This window comes from Ictalurus furcatus, chromosome 6 (genome assembly GCF_023375685.1).
Source record: "Ictalurus furcatus strain D&B chromosome 6, Billie_1.0, whole genome shotgun sequence".
Lineage (NCBI taxonomy): Eukaryota > Metazoa > Chordata > Actinopteri > Siluriformes > Ictaluridae > Ictalurus > Ictalurus furcatus.
The window spans coordinates 27,025,101-27,042,730 of NC_071260.1; the positions used below are offsets into that span (position 1 = coordinate 27,025,101).

General features: G+C 43.2%; 2 protein-coding genes across 8 annotated transcripts in view; one reads left to right on the forward strand and one right to left on the reverse strand.

Annotated features, from left to right (window-relative positions):
• Positions 1 to 17,630, reverse strand: part of tns1b (tensin 1b) — a 265,947-nt gene that overhangs the window by 207,798 nt on the left and 40,519 nt on the right. The gene's annotated exons all lie outside the window — the stretch shown is intronic.
• On the forward strand, positions 895 to 9,213 carry LOC128609062 (gastricsin). Its single transcript, XM_053627394.1, has 9 exons — positions 895 to 2,589; positions 2,716 to 2,836; positions 3,544 to 3,661; positions 4,443 to 4,561; positions 5,626 to 5,816; positions 6,207 to 6,323; positions 6,617 to 6,764; positions 8,295 to 8,393; positions 8,489 to 9,213. Exons 1-9 carry the CDS (start codon positions 2,531 to 2,533, stop codon positions 8,648 to 8,650), a joined length of 1,134 nt encoding a protein of 377 aa, XP_053483369.1. The 5' UTR covers positions 895 to 2,530; the 3' UTR covers positions 8,651 to 9,213.

Below are 17,630 nucleotides of genomic sequence, written 5' to 3' on the forward strand. Positions count from 1 at the left end.
GCTGTCCTTTTATAAATCCGGTTTGCTCCTCTGAAATAATGCTAGGAAGAATCCCCTCTAAACGAGAGGCCAAAAGTTTGGCTAAAATCTTGACATCAACATTGAGGAGGCTAATAGGTCTATACGAATTACATAATGTTGGGTCCTTCCCATCTTTGAGCAATAGAGTTATAGATGCTTGTCTCAATGTTTGTGGCAACATAGCTAGTTCTAAGGATTCCTTGAATACAGCCAGAAGTAATGGGGCCAATGCAACATGAAATTTCTTATAAAATTCGGAAGGAAACCCATCCGGGCCAGGTGATTTAGATTGCAATGAATTGATTGAGTTAATGATCTCATCTAAGGTGATGGGGCTGTCAAGTTCAGATGCCAATAAAGGGTCAACTCTGGGAAAATCAATATTTCTAAGAAAATGGTCCATGTTACCTGAATTGTCAGGAGCCCCAGCTGTGTATAAAGTGAAAACTTTTAAAAGTTGAATTAATTTCTACAGGATCCGAGGTTAATGCACCATTGGACTGCATAATCTGAGTAATAGAGCGCGAAGCTGCTCGGCTACGCAATTGGTGAGCCAACAACCGACCGACCTTATCTCCATATTCATAATAATTGCCACCCGTATGTAACAACAGCCTCTCCGCCTCACCTGTCGATAACAAATCAAACTCCGCCTGCAAATTAAGCCTTTGTTTATGCAGCTCATGGGTTGGGTTGAGAGCATATTGGTCGTCAATAGCTCGAATATTATCAGATAACTCTTTATGACATGTCTGTTCTAACTCCATGCCAGATTGCTTGCCAGTCCTTGTAAATTCTTGCAAACTATGCCATATATCATGCAATGCCTTCTTTGACTTATTCTTTTAAGCTGTTTTTTTCTGATGTTTGAGTTTTGCTGCTTTTTCTGCTGATGTTGCTTTATGCTTTGGATTATTGTCTTGTTACATTATCCACACATTTAATTTCATTTTTGCTTATTTTTAGTTATTTTAATGTGTAGTTTCTATGATTCAAAGTTCTGCACTTTATCGTGTCTTTAAATTACAAACATAGGGGCTTTATTCAAATATAGGGGCTAGTATAATGTTAGTACATTCGCCTCACACCTTCAGGGTTGCGGTTGGGGTTCGATTTCCACCTCCACCCTGTGTGCGCAGAGTTCACATGTTCTCCCCGTGCTTCAAGGGTTTCCTCCAGGTACTCCGGTTTCCTCCCCTAGTCCAAAGACATGCACTGTCGACTGAATGGCATTTCCAAATTGCCCGTAGTGTATGAAGGCGTGTGTGAGCGTGTGTGCGATTGTGCCCTGCAATGGGTTGGCACCCCGTCCAGGGTGTCCCCCATCTTGTGCCCTGAGTCCCCTGGGATAGGCTCCCCTGTGACCTTGTGTAGGATAAGCTGTACAGAAAATGGGTGGATGGAAGTTATGTGTACTCTGAGATGGGCTAACCACATGCTTAAGATAATTTTATGGGCTCCCAGTTGAGATTATGTAAATTACCTGTGTGTAATTACAACAATCTTAAAATTAGCATTTGTTCCAGCATGTCCTATTATTTTGCATTTTTTTATGTATTGCAAAAACAGATACTCGTACACACAACATAATGAATGAATGTTGGTCATGGAGTCTTTATGCTTTTTTTCACCATTTTGAATTATAGAATTATTACAACAATTCCATTGTTTTTTATGTGCTCTCTTGTAAAGAAAAGTGCCCAAAGAGAAACTGACCAAGCGCCCATCTGCTATGCTTACAGCTCACTTAAAGTCATTTGTTAAAGTAATTTAAAAGTAAAAGTTAAAGTAATTTGATACTATTAATTACTATGAATTAATAATGTTCTATTTTTGTATTTAATATTGGCTTTGATTGGAATTCCATTTTTTTTATTGTTTTTTCTTTTGCATTTGCATCCCAAAACATACATTTCAGCATAATATTGTGGTGACTTAAAATACTGAAATGACAGTGGCACTAGGCTCTCAATCCAATAGCTTGCAAGAAAATACACTTAAGTTCAAGTTAGAACTGCATATAATTGAGCCATGCTTTTGTTTCACTGCATGTGTAACTCTCATGCAACTTCGGAATTGTGCTTAAGTCTGGAGTTAAAGCATGTTTGAGGTCTGAATACTGTTGTGTGCAATGTGAGTATTAAATCCTCACTATGCAGGCATCACTCAACTCTGAATATGGCCCTAGGAAAATAAACCCACCCCTGTGTATTTGTTTTGCTAAAACACCAAGAACATAGATAAGTCTGACCTGTAAATGACATTCATTGGCATCGAACATAAAGGTAATCTTTAAGATAATAATTCCCACTGACTGTTGCATTTTTAAAACATTTCAGACTGGCTTTAACATACATTATCAGCTTCCATAATATATCTGCATACAATTATATAATATCAGTTTACATAATCTCAGATAAAAACAATTAACTGATAAAGATCAGGTTTTATATATGCTCGATTGAGGTGGCTGTTGTGTGTGTATGAGGAAAAAGAAATCTGTGGAGGCATGATGAAGTGTCTGTTACTCGGTCTACTCTGTCTGGCTCTTACTGAGGGACTCGTCAGGTAAGAGAAAGAGGACTAAAGGGATTACTGGGGACCAGAGTCAACCTACTTTTGAGAAATTGAAATGAGAGTGTAGACTTTTATAAGATCAGATTCATGATTTTATTCTAAACATGTTGTCTCCAGAGTTCCTCTTGTTAAAAAGAAGACCATAATGAAGGAAAGGGGTCTCCTCAAGGAAATGCTGAAGTACGCACAGTACAGCTCTCAGCAAGGTTACTTTGAGAGCCTGATCAACCAATATGATGTAAATCTACTTTTTATAGTAATATGACAATTATACAGTAAAGATATCTTCATTCTACAGCCTATTACTATTGTGACATTTTGGCTATTTTTCTTTTTCTCTTGATACTGCTGCTCTTAAAGGAATAATACTAATGTGATATATAATGCACATAAACTTTTTAATAATATATAAGTAATTGAAAGTGCCTTTTATATTGTAAAAATGCAAATGGAATACATTAAAATCCAGGATACTGCATAAATCCTTATTGGAATTACTGAACTACAATACACAAAGGGGTTACTGAAAAGTAATGCACTACAGTAGAAACTATGTAAACTAAATAGTACTGGGTTCCGTTACATAACACAATTACAAAATTTGCATTGATTGAGGCAAGAATAATGATTAAATAAATGATGGTGCAGCAACTTAACTACACCAATGCATGAATTTAAAATAAATTGTAATATTTGCCGAAGCATTCTGATTGATCAACTGCATATATTTATGAGGAAACCTAAATCTGGAATGGTTAATCACAATTTCCTCAATAACAATCTGTGTAATTAATCAGGATTATGTAATGATTATGACAGGGATACCTTACTCATTACTCTTACTAATGATGTTTATAATAGTTGCCTGTATATGTTATGTAAGGCTAAAACAGGTATTAATAATTTGCACAGGTGTTTAACAATCATTATCTCTGTAATCTCCAGATGGCTTATTTTGGAAAGGTTGGTATTGGAACTCCTCCACAGTACTTCTATCTCCACTTTGACACCGGCTCCAGCACTCTTTGGGTCAACTCTGTTTATTGCAACAGTGATGCCTGCAGTGAGTACTATACACACTGAAGAACCTCAATACACTTGCATTTTCATAATGTAACAATCAATATATGCACTTTGCCAGAGGTGGTATACTGACATAACAGCTCATCTTAAAGTGTTTTATTAATCTTACACGACAGAAAATTGACAGCATTTATTATTATAATTACATTTAAACAGTTTATTGTTATATTTAATGTTTAATTAAAAAAAAGTTAGTTCCTTTTATCACTTATGTTATAGCAGTTATAGACATGCATTTCGTCCCTACACCTTTATTTTTTTCCTCTTGAAGTTAATAAGACAAAAAAAAACTCAGCTTTTCATGTTACCAAGAAACTACAAAGCTCTCCTTCATGAAGACTTTCCCATGGCTGAAAACAGCCTTACATCTCTTTACAGAAATCTTCTACATTTCAACAATTACACACTTTCAGTTTCTGTGGAATATCTGCCATAAACAGTAAATCACTGTGTGAGTTATTCCTATCAAACCATAGCATATTAGAACAAGCCAAACTTACTGTCAGAGCTGCTGTTACAGAAAATTAATCAACACCTTCTGACCAATCAGAATTGAGAATTCAGCAGCACTGTGGTATAACTAAGGTTAATAACAGAAGCCAGCCTTGATCTCCAGTACAGTTAAATATGGCCTGGTCTTTAAAAAAATTCTTCTGTTTAAAAAAAAAAAAAGTATTCCAGTATTCTTGTATAATCCATTATAATTTAGTTTATATCTGCAGTGCTTTGATCCATCTGTAAGTTCTCCATTTGTTTCACAGACAGTCATCCTCTCTTCAACCCAAGCCAGTCATCCACGTTCACCAGCAATCAACAGCCATTTTCAATCAAGTATGGAACAGGCAGTGTCCAGGGGTTCCTTGGCAATGACACAGTCACAGTATGTCTCCTAACAGTCGAACACTGAAATGATTACATCACTACAGGATTAGTGTTCTCTGTGTTGCAATAGTCTTGATTTTCTGCTATTTATGCAAGGCTGTGGTCACACAGGACTGATGCTGTCTAGCAGAACAGTCAATTATCTGAGGTGGTAAAAGTACACAAATTCTTCTGCAATTACTCTTCATTCAAGTTAAAGTAGAAAAGTATAAACACTTTATAAAGAGTGTCTTTTTAATTGATAATTTTTGCTGAAACATTTAGCACTTAGTTTAGCAAACTAAATTACATTTATTAAAAAGGAAAAAACAAGGTTTCCATTTTTGCCAGTCTTGTCACAGTCAAGCTCAGCTCAGCCTATGTTGGCTCTCTCTATCACAGGGTCAACGCTAACTGCAAGAGACACAGTCTACAAAGATACTTTATTATTAATCACATACACGTATAACCACTGGCTTATTACCTGCTCCTTCTCTGCGACTCTTCTTCCCATTCACAGCAGTCACTTGGACATGCCCTTGCTGCCACACTTTTAAATTAAATTAAAATTTGAAAGTAAAGGTTTGAGAAAGAATCACAAAAGAAGAAGATATTTAACTCAAGCCACATACCGATTTCAGTTACTGACCATAATTTAGTGTCCCTTTCACCAAGGAACAACATGAAAAACATTAGCTAAGACTAGCTAACTTCATTCATAATCTCTCAAATGCTAGCTGTCTCTGACAATAGAAATTTGCTATATGCTAATAGCTAGCTGTGACATTGCAAACTGACTTGATAAGTACAAAGTGTCTGTAGAGACAGATAGATTATAGTGATGGGTATTGTATCAACTCCTTAATGCTAAAATAGTCTTGTTATGACTACAAATATATGATTATGAGCAATGTTATGATGTTGTGATTGAAAATGTAGAAAGTAGAGATTTTTCTTTTGAAATCTGTTTTTTAAAAAAAGTCAACAGTATTAGATGAAAAGAAATACATGTTACAGCAATTGTTTCTTTAATTCAAACTTCCCACCTCTTATTCAGTATGCTCTAACATTCACGCCCTATAGATTGGTCAGCTGACTGTCACAAATCAGCAGATCGGTTTAAGCACTTCAGAGCCTGGTGATCATTTTGCAAGGCCTCTTCACGATGGACTCATGGGTCTGGCCTTCAGGCCTCCTACGTACCAGACCATTGTGGACAATATGATCCAAGAAGGTGTTATTGAGGAACCTATCTTTGCTTTTTACTTAAGCAGGTAAAAAAAAAAAAAGGATTGTGTGGCAGAAAACTCTAAACCAACAACAAAATTGTGATACTCATGAAAATGTTTATCTTTATCTTAATCCTTCTATCATTATACATTCTTGCGCCATTCCTGATTACAGTCAGTCAATAAATATTCAGCATTTTTACTTGGTCAAATTATATTAGTATCTGAAATTAAACTAGAATAAGCACTAGCTGGAACATTTTAATACCCGTGTTGAACTATAAATGAACTCTTGAAGAACTCCACAGTATAAAGTAAACTGGATCAAATAGATGGGTTAAACACATTTCTGACAAACAATTTCTTGATACTGATGTAAATGATATATACCAAGATGGATGTGTAACTAATACAGCTAATTAAATTGATAAACAGCGACTCTGAGAATGGAAGTGAGGTTGTGTTTGGTGGAGTTGATCCCTCTCATTACGAAGGTCAAATCAACTGGGTTCCTGTCCAACAAAACAGCCACTGGCAACTGGTCTTTGAAGGGTAGGTGTCTAGCATCTTCTGGGAAATGAATCTGTGCCTTGGGATAATGTAAAATGGAAAAATATTTTCAATAAGACAAAAGTTACCTGGGTTTTTTGTTTTGTTTTTTACAGTGGGAGTGGATTTGAATAAAATTTTTATTGTCTATATTTTCTGCTTCCTCCATTATGCTTTTTGTTTTGTTTTGTTTGTAAAGCACTTTGAGCTACATAAAACTGTTTTGACACCTTAGAGTTCTGAAAATAATAGCCTAGAAAAGTAAATTTGTTAAGAACCTCTTTCCCTTTTGTTAGTTTTGAGGTGAATCACCAGTCGACAGGATGGTGTGATTCTGGATGTACTGCTATTACAGACACAGGAACGTCACTGCTGCTGTGCCCACCACAGTATGTAGACTCTCTCCATCAAATGCTGGGAGCCCAACAAGACAGCAATGGAAACGTAAGCCCATTTCCATCAAGTCATGCACTTTAGGCTTTAGGTTTTCATTATTTATCTCATGCATTTATCCTAGGAATGTGTCAGCTAGCATAGACCAGTATAAATCTATAGGCAGTAAACGTGAGTGGAATTCTCTTAATGCTTATGCTTTACATGAGTTCCTGAAATGCAATCGGCACTACAATATGCACCAGGCAATACAACTGCCAGAGCCATATAGACCTGCAGTTCTTGCCTGGTGTCCCACTGAAGCTAAGCAGCGTTGAGCCGGCCAGTACCTGGATGGGAGACCTGGCAAAAACTAAAGTTGCTGCTGGTAGTGGTATTAAGGAGGCAAGCAGGGGTCGCTCACCCTGTGGTCTGTGTGGGGCCTAATGCCCCAGTATAGTGGCAGGGACGGTATACTGTGAAAACAGCACTGTCTTTCAGATGGGACGTTAAACTGAGGTCCTGACTCTCTGTGGTCATTTAAAATCCCCGGACACTTATAGTAAAGAGTAGGGGTATAACCCTGGTGTCCTGGCGAAATTCCCCCATTGGCCCTTCTCTATCATGGCCCCCTAATAATCTCCATCTCTGCCTACATCATTCTCCTCTCCTCTCCACTAATAGCTGGTGTGTCGTGGGCGTTCTGGTCCACTATGGCTGCCGTCGCATCATCCAGGTGGATGCTACACACTGGTGGTGGTTGAAGAGATTTCCCGCATAAAATGTAAAAGCGCTATATAAATCTAACTGTAACTATCTAGAGAACATAAATATGTGACAAATGAATCACAATGGCCCTCATTAAGCAATATTAAAACTGAACCAAAGGTTTCTGCTGGATTGCGGAAAGTCTTGGTGTCTTGGCTACTCTCTGCCAGATATATCTCACAGACCACTGTGCTCTCTCTGATGCTGTGTTGGAAAAGCAGGAGAACATGTGTCATAAGGAAGAAATCAATGATGGCACACAGCACAATTATCTACACAGGGTTGTGGGGGAGCCTATCCCAGGGAACTCGGGGCAACCCATCGCAGGGGACAATCGCACACACACTCACACACTATGGGCAATCTGGAAATGTCAATCAGCCTACAACTTATGACTTTGGACTGGGTGAGGTAACCAGAGTACCCAGAGGAAAGCCCCGAAGCATGGGGTGAACATGCAAACTCCACACACACAGGGCATTGGAGGGATTTGAACCCCAAACCCTGGAAGTCTGAGGCAAATGTACTAAGCACTAAGCCACTAATTGTATGAGTGAGATGGAAAAGAATTTCTGAACTTGCAGGATTTTCATGACTACCAAATTTCTTGTGTAAATGCTCATATGAATGATTTATGAAGAAGTCTGTTCCTATCCATGGTTATGTGGTTTTTCAGGATGGTCCTTGAACTTATGTAGGTTTAAAGTTTTCCTTTCCTGAGTTATTTAAGTTAATAGCAAAAAACTATGAGCCCTTTAACAAACAGCCAATTTAAATGCTAAGAGTAAATAGAAAACAGTTTGAAAAGGAGTTCACTATGTATTGTGCTTCCAGTATGTGTTCGACTGTAATGCAGTGAGCAGTCTTCCTCCACTGACGTTCGTTATGAACGGAGCTCACCTGCATTTGCCGGGTACTGCATATGTGCTTCAGGTATGAGTGGAACTGCCTCATAATTGATCTATAATATGTATAAAATGTATGGCAAGTTCAGACTGACACATGTTTGATTTTTTGTAATTAAACAGGACGAAGATTCTAACTCAAACTGTCAGAGTGGCATCCGGGCATCACATGAGGAGTACAGAAATGGTTATCCTTACTGGATCCTGGGTGATGTCTTCCTCAGGCAATTCTACTCTGTGTTTGACCAAGGAAATGCTAGAGTGGGATTTGCTACCTTAGCATAGAGTTATCCAACACACTCTGAAGCACCATGAAGTCATGATTCTATTATTTCATGATTAAGAAAAAGAATAAACCAAACTGTGGTTAAATGTCTAAGATTTGTTCATTGTGTCTTCATTTGTTACAAAAATATTCCCATGTTGTGGCCAACCAAGTGAAGTGACTTTTCTTTTCTTTTTTTTTCTTTTGCAAGAATTGAATCAGGTTTACGTTAGCAGTAGAAGGGGCAACTGGAAAAATGGACCAGTAGTACATTTTTACTTTTTTGACTAAAATGTAATGTATGCTTTCTCTAATTTATGTCACATTGTTCAGATTTTTAATTTGACTTATTTACACTGTGTGCTATTTTTTATCAAGCAGTGGTGGGATTTTAACTTACGACTTTCCGATTAGTAGTCCAACATCTTAACCACTGAACTACCACTACCATAAATGAGGCAGATTGCCCTAAATGAGGCTGTTGGTTCAGGGGTCTTAGACAAAACAATCAAATTCTTCAAAATTCCACATGAAACCTCATTTAAACCAACATCAGAATAAAATGTCTAAATAGAAGCATGAAGAAATAATGATGAATGAAAGACACCTGTGGAAAGAATCCAGTCTCCTGGTATTTTACCAGTTTACTGATTAGTGTCGAGCCACAAAGCTGTTTAAACTATGTGTTCACACCGCTGCAGTCTGACTATTCAGACAAAATGAGAGACAAGAGTCTCTTATATTGCTATCAAAATAGTCTCCTTTTCTGCTGGGAGAGCTGAGAGAAGGAGTCTATCAGACAGGCAAGGGATTGAGGTGACACTGTGGTCAGAGGGTGTGTGTGTGTGTGTGTGTGTGTGTGTGTGTGTGTGTGTGTGTGCGCGTGTGTGGATTGACTACTGTGATCATAAAATGACCTTGGAACAGCATCTAAACAGCTTTCAGCACCTGTGTCTCTGTCACTCCACACATCAGCCTGCTCACTTACTGATTCACAACAACCTCTACTACATTTAGCTCACACCTCTTGGGTCATTCCCCTGAGAAGTTCTAATATCAGGACTGTTTTTCTCTTTTATATCTTAACATGTTAAATTACATTCCCAGTACAGCTCATCTTAGATCATCCTGAGATTTTAGATCACGACAATTGTGAGGCGGTAACTGTCTGTAAACGAATTGGGAGACACAAAGAAAGTATGCCATATATTGTAAATACTTCAGGGTGATCTTACTAAACCCTATCTTTGTGAATTCATTTCGAGGCAGAAAGACAAGATACACAATGATGTCTAAAAAAACTAGCTTTGTAGGCAGAGCCAGGACACGCTGAAATTCTTCAAAGGCTCCTGTAAAAAGGAGAAAAAGAGACAGGGGAGGGACATCACTTGGATGTTTTGACGTTCTGGGGAAGCATGTTGGAACGACAAAAGATGGAATGTAGTTTTTCAGTTTGCTTCATCCTGAAAGGTCATTCATGTCTTCTTTGGCCTGTAGCTTGTAGCCATGGCACAATATAGCATAGCAGACCTCACACAAACACATTCCTGGTACTGCATGTGATTGAGGAGGACAAAAATACATGGTGAAAAATCTTTCCCTGCTCCCAAAGAAAGTCTACCAGTTTATCCTCAGGGAGTCTGAAAGCAATGTATTTTAAAGAATTGTTCATTTCTTACTTTGGGATGTACTGTTACAGTATCTCACAAAAGTGAGTACACCCCTCACATTTTTGTAAATATTTGATTATATCCTTTCATGTGACAACACTGAAGAAATGACACTTTGCTACAATGTAAAGTAGTGAGTGTACAGCTTGTATAACAGTGTAAATTTACTGTCCCCTCAAAATAACTGAACACACAGCCATTAATGTCTAAACCGCTGGCAACAAAAGTGAGTACACCCCTAAGTGAAAATGTCCAAATTGGGCCCAATTAGCCATTTTCCCTCCCCAGCATCATGTGACTTGTTAGTGTTACAAGGTCTCAGGTGTGAATGGGGAGCAGGTGTGATAAATTTAGTGTCATCGCTCTCACACGCCCTCATACTGGTCACTGGAAGTTCAACATGGCACCTCATGGCAAAGAACTCACTGAGGATCTGAAAAAAATAATTGTTGCCTATATAAAGATGGCCTAGGCTTTAAGAAGAATGCCAAGACCCTGACACTGAGCTGCAGCACGGTGGCCAAGACCATACAGTGGTTTAACAGGACAGGTTCCACTCAGAACAGGCCACGCCATGGTCGACCAAAGAAGTTGAGTGCACGTGCTCAGCGGCATATCCAGAGGTTGTCTTTGGGAAATAGACGTATGAGTGCTGCCAGCATTGCTGCAGAGGTTGAAGGGGTGGGGGATCAGCCTGTCAGTGCTCAGACCATACGCCACACACTACATCAAATTGGTCTGCATGGCTGTCATCCCAGAAGGAAGCCTCTTCTAAAGATGATGCACAAGAAAGCCCGCAAACAGTTTGCTGAAGACAAGCAGACTAAGGACATGGATTACTGGAACCATGTCCTGTGGTCTGATGAGACCAAGATAAACTTATTTGGTTTAGATGGTGTCAAGCATGTGTGGCGGCATCCAGGTGAGGAGTACAAAGACAAGTGTGTCTTGCCTACAGTCAAGCATGGTGGTGGGAGTGTCATGGTCTGGGGCTGCATGAGTGCTGCCGGCACTGGGGAGCTACAGTTCACTGAGGGAACCATGAATGCCAACATGTACTGTGACATACTGAAGCAGAGCATGATCCCCTCCCTTGGGAGACTCGGCCGCAGGGCAGTATTCCAGCATGATAACGGCCACTGCCTTGCTAAAGAAGCTGAGGGTGAAGGTGATGGACTGGCCAAGCATGTCTCCAGACCTAAACACTATAAAGCATCTGTGGGGCATCTCAAACGGAAGGTGAAGGAGCACAAGGTCGAAGAGATACGCCACGCTACACGGGCAGCAGAGCTACCCGAATTCCTGGGGCTTCCCACTGCAGGGGAATTACACAACGCCATACAGCCAGCAGAGCTACTCAAACTCCTGGGGCTTCCCACTGCAGGGGCAGAGTTACACAATGCCATGCAGCCAGCAGAGTTACCCGAATTCCTGGGGCTTTCCACTGCAGGGGAATTACACAACGCCATACAGCCAGCAGAGCTACTCAAACTCCTGGGCATTCCCACTGCAGGGGAATTACACAATGCTATGCAGCCAGCAGAGTTACCCAAATTCCTGGGGCTTCCCACTGCAGGGGAATTACACCACGCTGCGCAGTCCGGAACCGAAGGCTGGCCCAGAACTTTTTTTGTGGGGGGGCAACCACAACGTCAGAGCTCCAGCTTGAGACCTACAGGGAGGTCTCAGCTGTGGAGCTCCAGCCCGAGGTTAACATGGCGACCTCAGAGCTCCAGCCAGAGACCGGCAGGCTCATCTGTTGAGGAGGCTGTCCTGCTGCTCTACCCAGCCGAGGAAGCTGTTCCGCTGTCCAGCCCAGCTGAGGAGGCCGTCCTGCTGCCCTGTCCAACCGAGGAAGCTGTCCCGCTGTCCAGCCCAGGTGAGGAGGCTGTCCTGCTGCCCTGTCTGGCTGGGGAAGCTGTCCTGCGTTCCAGTGCTGCTGGTGGCGTCGCCCAGCATTCCAATGCTGCTGGGGGCGTCGTCCAGTGTTCCAATCCCTCTGGGAACGCCGCCCAGCCTTCCAGTCCCGCTGGGGATGCCGCCCAGCCTTCCAGTCCCGCTGGGGGAGGTGCACTGCCTGTCTGCTGCCCGGCAGAGGCCGCCTTGTTTTCCAACACATCAACAGACAGATTACACAGGGGCCCAGGACCCCCGTTGGAGGGGTTTTTTGGCGCTCCGGGAGCAGCGCCTTTGGAGGGGGGCTCTGTTACGCCCTTGCCAGCAGATGGCACTGCGGCGCAGCTTCTGAGTGTGCATGTGCATGTGACTGAACTGTGTAAGATGGACATGCGCCTTGGCTTTTGGTTTCGTTCCTCCTTCTGTTTAGGCATTGGCTGATGTGCAAGGGTGTGTCCTGATTTGAACCAGGTGTCTATGTTTAGTTTGATTATGTTGGTTATTTAAACCCCTCGTGTTGCTGTGTACTTCGCCCAGTATTTATGTTGTATGAGAGTTTGAATGGCGAATATGTTACGTGCACTAAGCGGTCTTGTTTTCATACTCTGTTCTGTGGAGCACCTGCACGCAGAGGAAGCCGTCCCTTGCCCTGTCCAGCCGAGGAAGCCGTCCCGCTGTCCAGCCCAGCTGAGGAGGCTGTACTGCTGCCCTGCCCAGCAGAGGAAGCTGTCCCGCTGTCCAGCCCAGCCAAGGAGGCTGTCCTGCTGCCCTGCCCAGCCGAGGAAGCTGTCCCGCTGTCCAGCCCTGCTGGGGGTGTCGTCCAGCGTTCCATTGCTTCTGGGGGCGTCGTCCAGCGTTCCAATGCTGCTGGGGGCGTCTTCCAGCGTTCCAGTGCTGCTGGGGGCGTCGTCCAATGTTGCAGTGCTTCTGGGAGTGTCTGCCAGTGTTCCAGTCCCACTGAGGACGGCTCCCCAACTTTCAATCCCACCGGGGGTGGTTCCCCGTCTGTCTGCTGCCTGGCGAAGGCTGCCTCGTTTTCAGATACAACAAGAGACATCTCACACAGGGGCCCAGGACCGCCGCTGGAGGGGGGTTCTGTTACACCATCGCCGGCAGATGGCACTGCGGCGTGGCTTCTGAGTGCACGCACACAAGTGACTGAACTGGGTGAAGTGGACACATGACTTTTGTTTTGGTTTGTTCTCTTCCTGTTTGAGTATTGGTTTATATTTGAGGATGTCTTTAATTTGCCCCAGGTGTCCATAGTTTAGTTTGATTGTGTTTGTCATTTAAACCCCTTGTGTTGCTGCGCACGTTGTGCAGTATTATCGTAATGTCTCATGAGTTTTCGTATATGTTTGACGTAGTAGCGTTTAGCATGCTAGCGGTCGTAATTCCATCTTTGCTCTCATGTTCCTGTTTAAAGCCAGATTTGCCTAGACCACGTTTCCTTGTTTAGTGTTTGTTTATCTGTTAATAAAGACTTTGCGCCTGCATTTACTTCCTGACTCCAAAGCCCTGTGTGTCGCGACAGTTCCACCGTGGTGCTTAGCCACAAAGAGGGAGGAGAAAGCCAGTATGTTGAAAACATAGAGCATACACTTATATCACACACATTAAAATACACACACACACACAGCAAATAAGGCATAGTATCAGCTGCAGGTAACACCTTAGGAACAAAACAGCATTCTGGGACTAACCTTAATAAAATCTACTCCGCTCCACCCCTCTGTCTATAACAGGAAATAGCATTTACAGAACACCACACCACACCTCCCGAAGGAAGCTGTCACTTCCAAGAGGTCACCATGAATGGCCAACTCAGAGGTGGCAGCTTTAATGATATGTATTTCTGATGTTTGTAAAACCCATTATCTGATAACTGCAAGGGCATTTTAGGTGAATGCCAATGGAAAAACTAATGAGAGTGATTACAGACGGACAGCTGTGTACTTTGTGTGGCAGTAAATATCATCTTTTGTGTATACTGCAGGAGATGTGACCTCGCCTCCTGGGAAAGTAAGTGAGTGTCTAGGTGACCTGCCTGCTACAGAGAAAACAGAAAACTAAACAACTGCAACCCTTTAAGCAAACACTTAAACACACGCCCAAAACATATTTCACCAAGCTCCCACTGGATAGCATAGGAGGTCTGCTCAAAACCACTATCTAATCACAGTATAATTCCTTACAGAAAACATACTGAACAACATATACAGCATGTCTAATTGCAGGAACTGTGAGAATAAAGCTGTTGAATGAATTCTTGGTCAGGACTCAAACACATTTCACCATAGCAGGAAATAAATAAATAAATAAGTTGATCAAATTCTGTTTATAAATGTTTATTTGCAATTCAAGCATGGGCCTCTTTGTTCAGAGTGGGCCTATGAGAAGCTGCCGTGTCTCGTTAGCTCTGAGGTGGGCACAAGACGGGCCTTAGAAGGGGGAACAAAGCCCAAAGCGTGTGAACTCTTCAGAGGATTAGATATTTCTTCCCCTCCTGCAGAGACCTGCACACACAATTAACATCCCACAGCAGGAGAACAGCAGAGGACAGACCATAGTACCAGGCTGTGTCACGAAAACCAAAGACATGATCCTTTATAATAAGAAAGATTATATTTTACTGTGAAGTTGTTCGTAAACTGTCATTTAACCTCTTAAACTTTGAACTTATTATTCAGTTATTCACCATAAAGTTTTTCAGTAATAATTTGTGAATACAAGTAAATAGTGTTAGGTATGTGACAAGTAAAAACTGATGTATCTGTATTTGGTCCATGTTATGATTTGAAGGCAAGAGGTAAAGGGATTATTTAGGCATTTCACAAATGTATCCATCCATCCATCCTCAACCGCTTATCCGTTATCGGGTCGTGGGGGCAGCAGCTCCAGCAGGGAACCCCAAACTTCACTTTCCCGAGCCACATTAACCAGCTCTGACTGGGGGATCCCGAAGCGTTCCCAGGCCAGTGTGGAGATATAATCTCTCCACCTAGTCCTGGATCTTCCTCGAGGTATCCTCCCAGCTGGACGTGCCTGGAACACCTCCCTAGGGAGGCGCCCAGGGGGCATCCTTACCAAGTGCCCGAACCACCTCAACTGGCTCCTTTCAACGCAAAGGAGCAGTGGCTCTACTCTGAGTTCCTCTCGGATAGCCGAGCTTCTCACCCTATCTCTAAGGGAGAATCCAGCCACCCTCCTGAGAAAACCCATTTGGGCCGCTTGTACCCGTGATCTAGTTCTTTCGGTCACTACCCAGTCTTCATGACCATAGGTGAGGGTAGGAACAAAAATTGCCCGGTAGATTGAGAGCTTTGCCTTCCGTCTCTTTTCGTTACAACGGTGTGGAAAGCAATTGCAATACAGCTCCCGCTGCTCCGATTCTCTGGCCAATCTCCTGCTCCAATATCCCCTCACTCATGAACAAGACCCCGAGGTACTTGAACTCCTTCACTTGGGTTAAGTACTCATTCCCTACCAGAATAGACACTCCATCGGTTTCCTGCTGAGAACCATGGCCTCAGATTTAGAGGTGCTAATCCTCATCCCAGCCGCTTCACACTGAACTGCAAACCGATCCAGTGAGTGCTGAAGGTCAGGGAAAGATGATGCCATCAGGACCACATCATCTGCAAAAAGCAGCGATGAGATCATCAGGCCATCAAACTGCAACCCCTCCCCACCATGACTACGCCTCGATATCCTGTCCATAAATATCACAAACAGGATTGGTGACAAAGCGCAGCCCTGGCGGAGACCAACCCCCACCTGGAACGAGTCCGACTTTTTGCCGAGAATCCGGACACAGCTCTCGCTTTGGGCGTACAGCGATTGGATAGCCCTAAGAAGGGAACTCCTCACCCCATACTCCTCAGCACCTCCCACATTAAACCCCTGGGGACCAGGTCATATGCCTTCTCCAGATCCACAAAACACATGCAGACTGGATGGGCATACTCCCACGCCCCCTCTTACGAGAGTAAAGAGCTGGTCCATTGTTCCATGACCAGGACGGAATCCGCATTGTTCCTCTTCAATCTGAGGTTCGACTATTGGCCAAACCCTCCGTTCCAGCACCTTGGAGTAGACTTTTCCAGGGAGGCTGAGAAGTGTGATACCCCTATAATTGGCACACACTCTCTGGTCCCCCTTTTTGAACAGGGGAACCACCACCCCGGTCTGCCACTCCTTGGGCACTGTCCCCAACTTTCAAGCAATGTTAAAGAGGCATGTCATCCAAGACATCCTCTCCACATCCAGAGTTTTCAGCATTTCTGGACGGATCTCATCAATCCCCGGGGCTTTGACAATGTGTAGTTGTTTGACTACCTCAGTGACCTCCACCAGGGAAATTGACGATGATCCCCCATCAGCCTCCACCTCTGACTCTACCATAGAGGGCGTGTTAGTTGGATTCAGGAGTTCCTCAAAGTGTTCCTTCCAGTGCGTAATTACCTCCTCAGTTGAGGTCAACAGCGTCCCATCCTTACTGTACCCAGCTTGGATGGTTCCCCATTAACCCCTTCCTGAGGTTGCGGATGGTTTTCCAGAAACACCTTGGTGCCGACCGATAGTCCTTCTCCATGTCCTCTCCGAACTTCTCCCACACCCGCTGCTTTGCCTCTTTCACGGCAGAGGCTGCAGCCCTTCTGGCCTGTCGGTACCTTGCAACTGCCTCCGGAGTCCTGCGGGATAACACATCCTGGAAGGCCTCCTTCTTCAGTCACACGGCTTCCCTGACCACCAGTGTCCACCACGATGCTCGAGGGTTACCGCCTCTTGAGGCACCTAAGACCTTGAGACCACAGCTCTCCGCCACAGCTTCAGCAATGGAGGCTTTGAACATTGCCCACTTAGGCTCAATGCCCCCAACCTCCACAGGGATGCCAGAAAAACTCCGCCGAAGGTGTGAGTTGAAGATCTCACAGACAGAGGCCTCCTCCAGACGTTCCCAGTTCACCCGCACTACCCGTTTGGGCTTTCCAGGTCAGTCCAGAGTCTTCCGACACCCCTTGACCCAACTCACCACCAGATAGTGATCAGTTGACAGCTCTACCCCTCTCTTCACCTGAGTGTCCAGAACATGCGGCCTCAGATCAGATGATATGATTACAAAATCGATCATCAACCTTTGGCCTAGGGTGCTCTGGTACCACGTACACTTATGAGCCTCCTTATGTTCGAACATGGTATTCGTTATAGACAGTCCCTGACTAGCACAGAAGTCCAACAACAAATGCCCGCTCGAGTTTAGATCAGGGAGGCCGTTCCTCCCAATCACGCCTATCCAGTTATCTCCATCATTGCCTACGTGCGTGTTGAAGTCTCCCAGCATGGACTCCCATACTGGTGCCTCATACAGGACTCCGTTAAGGGTCTCCAAGAAGGCCAAATACTCTGAACTGGTGTTCGGTGTATATGCACA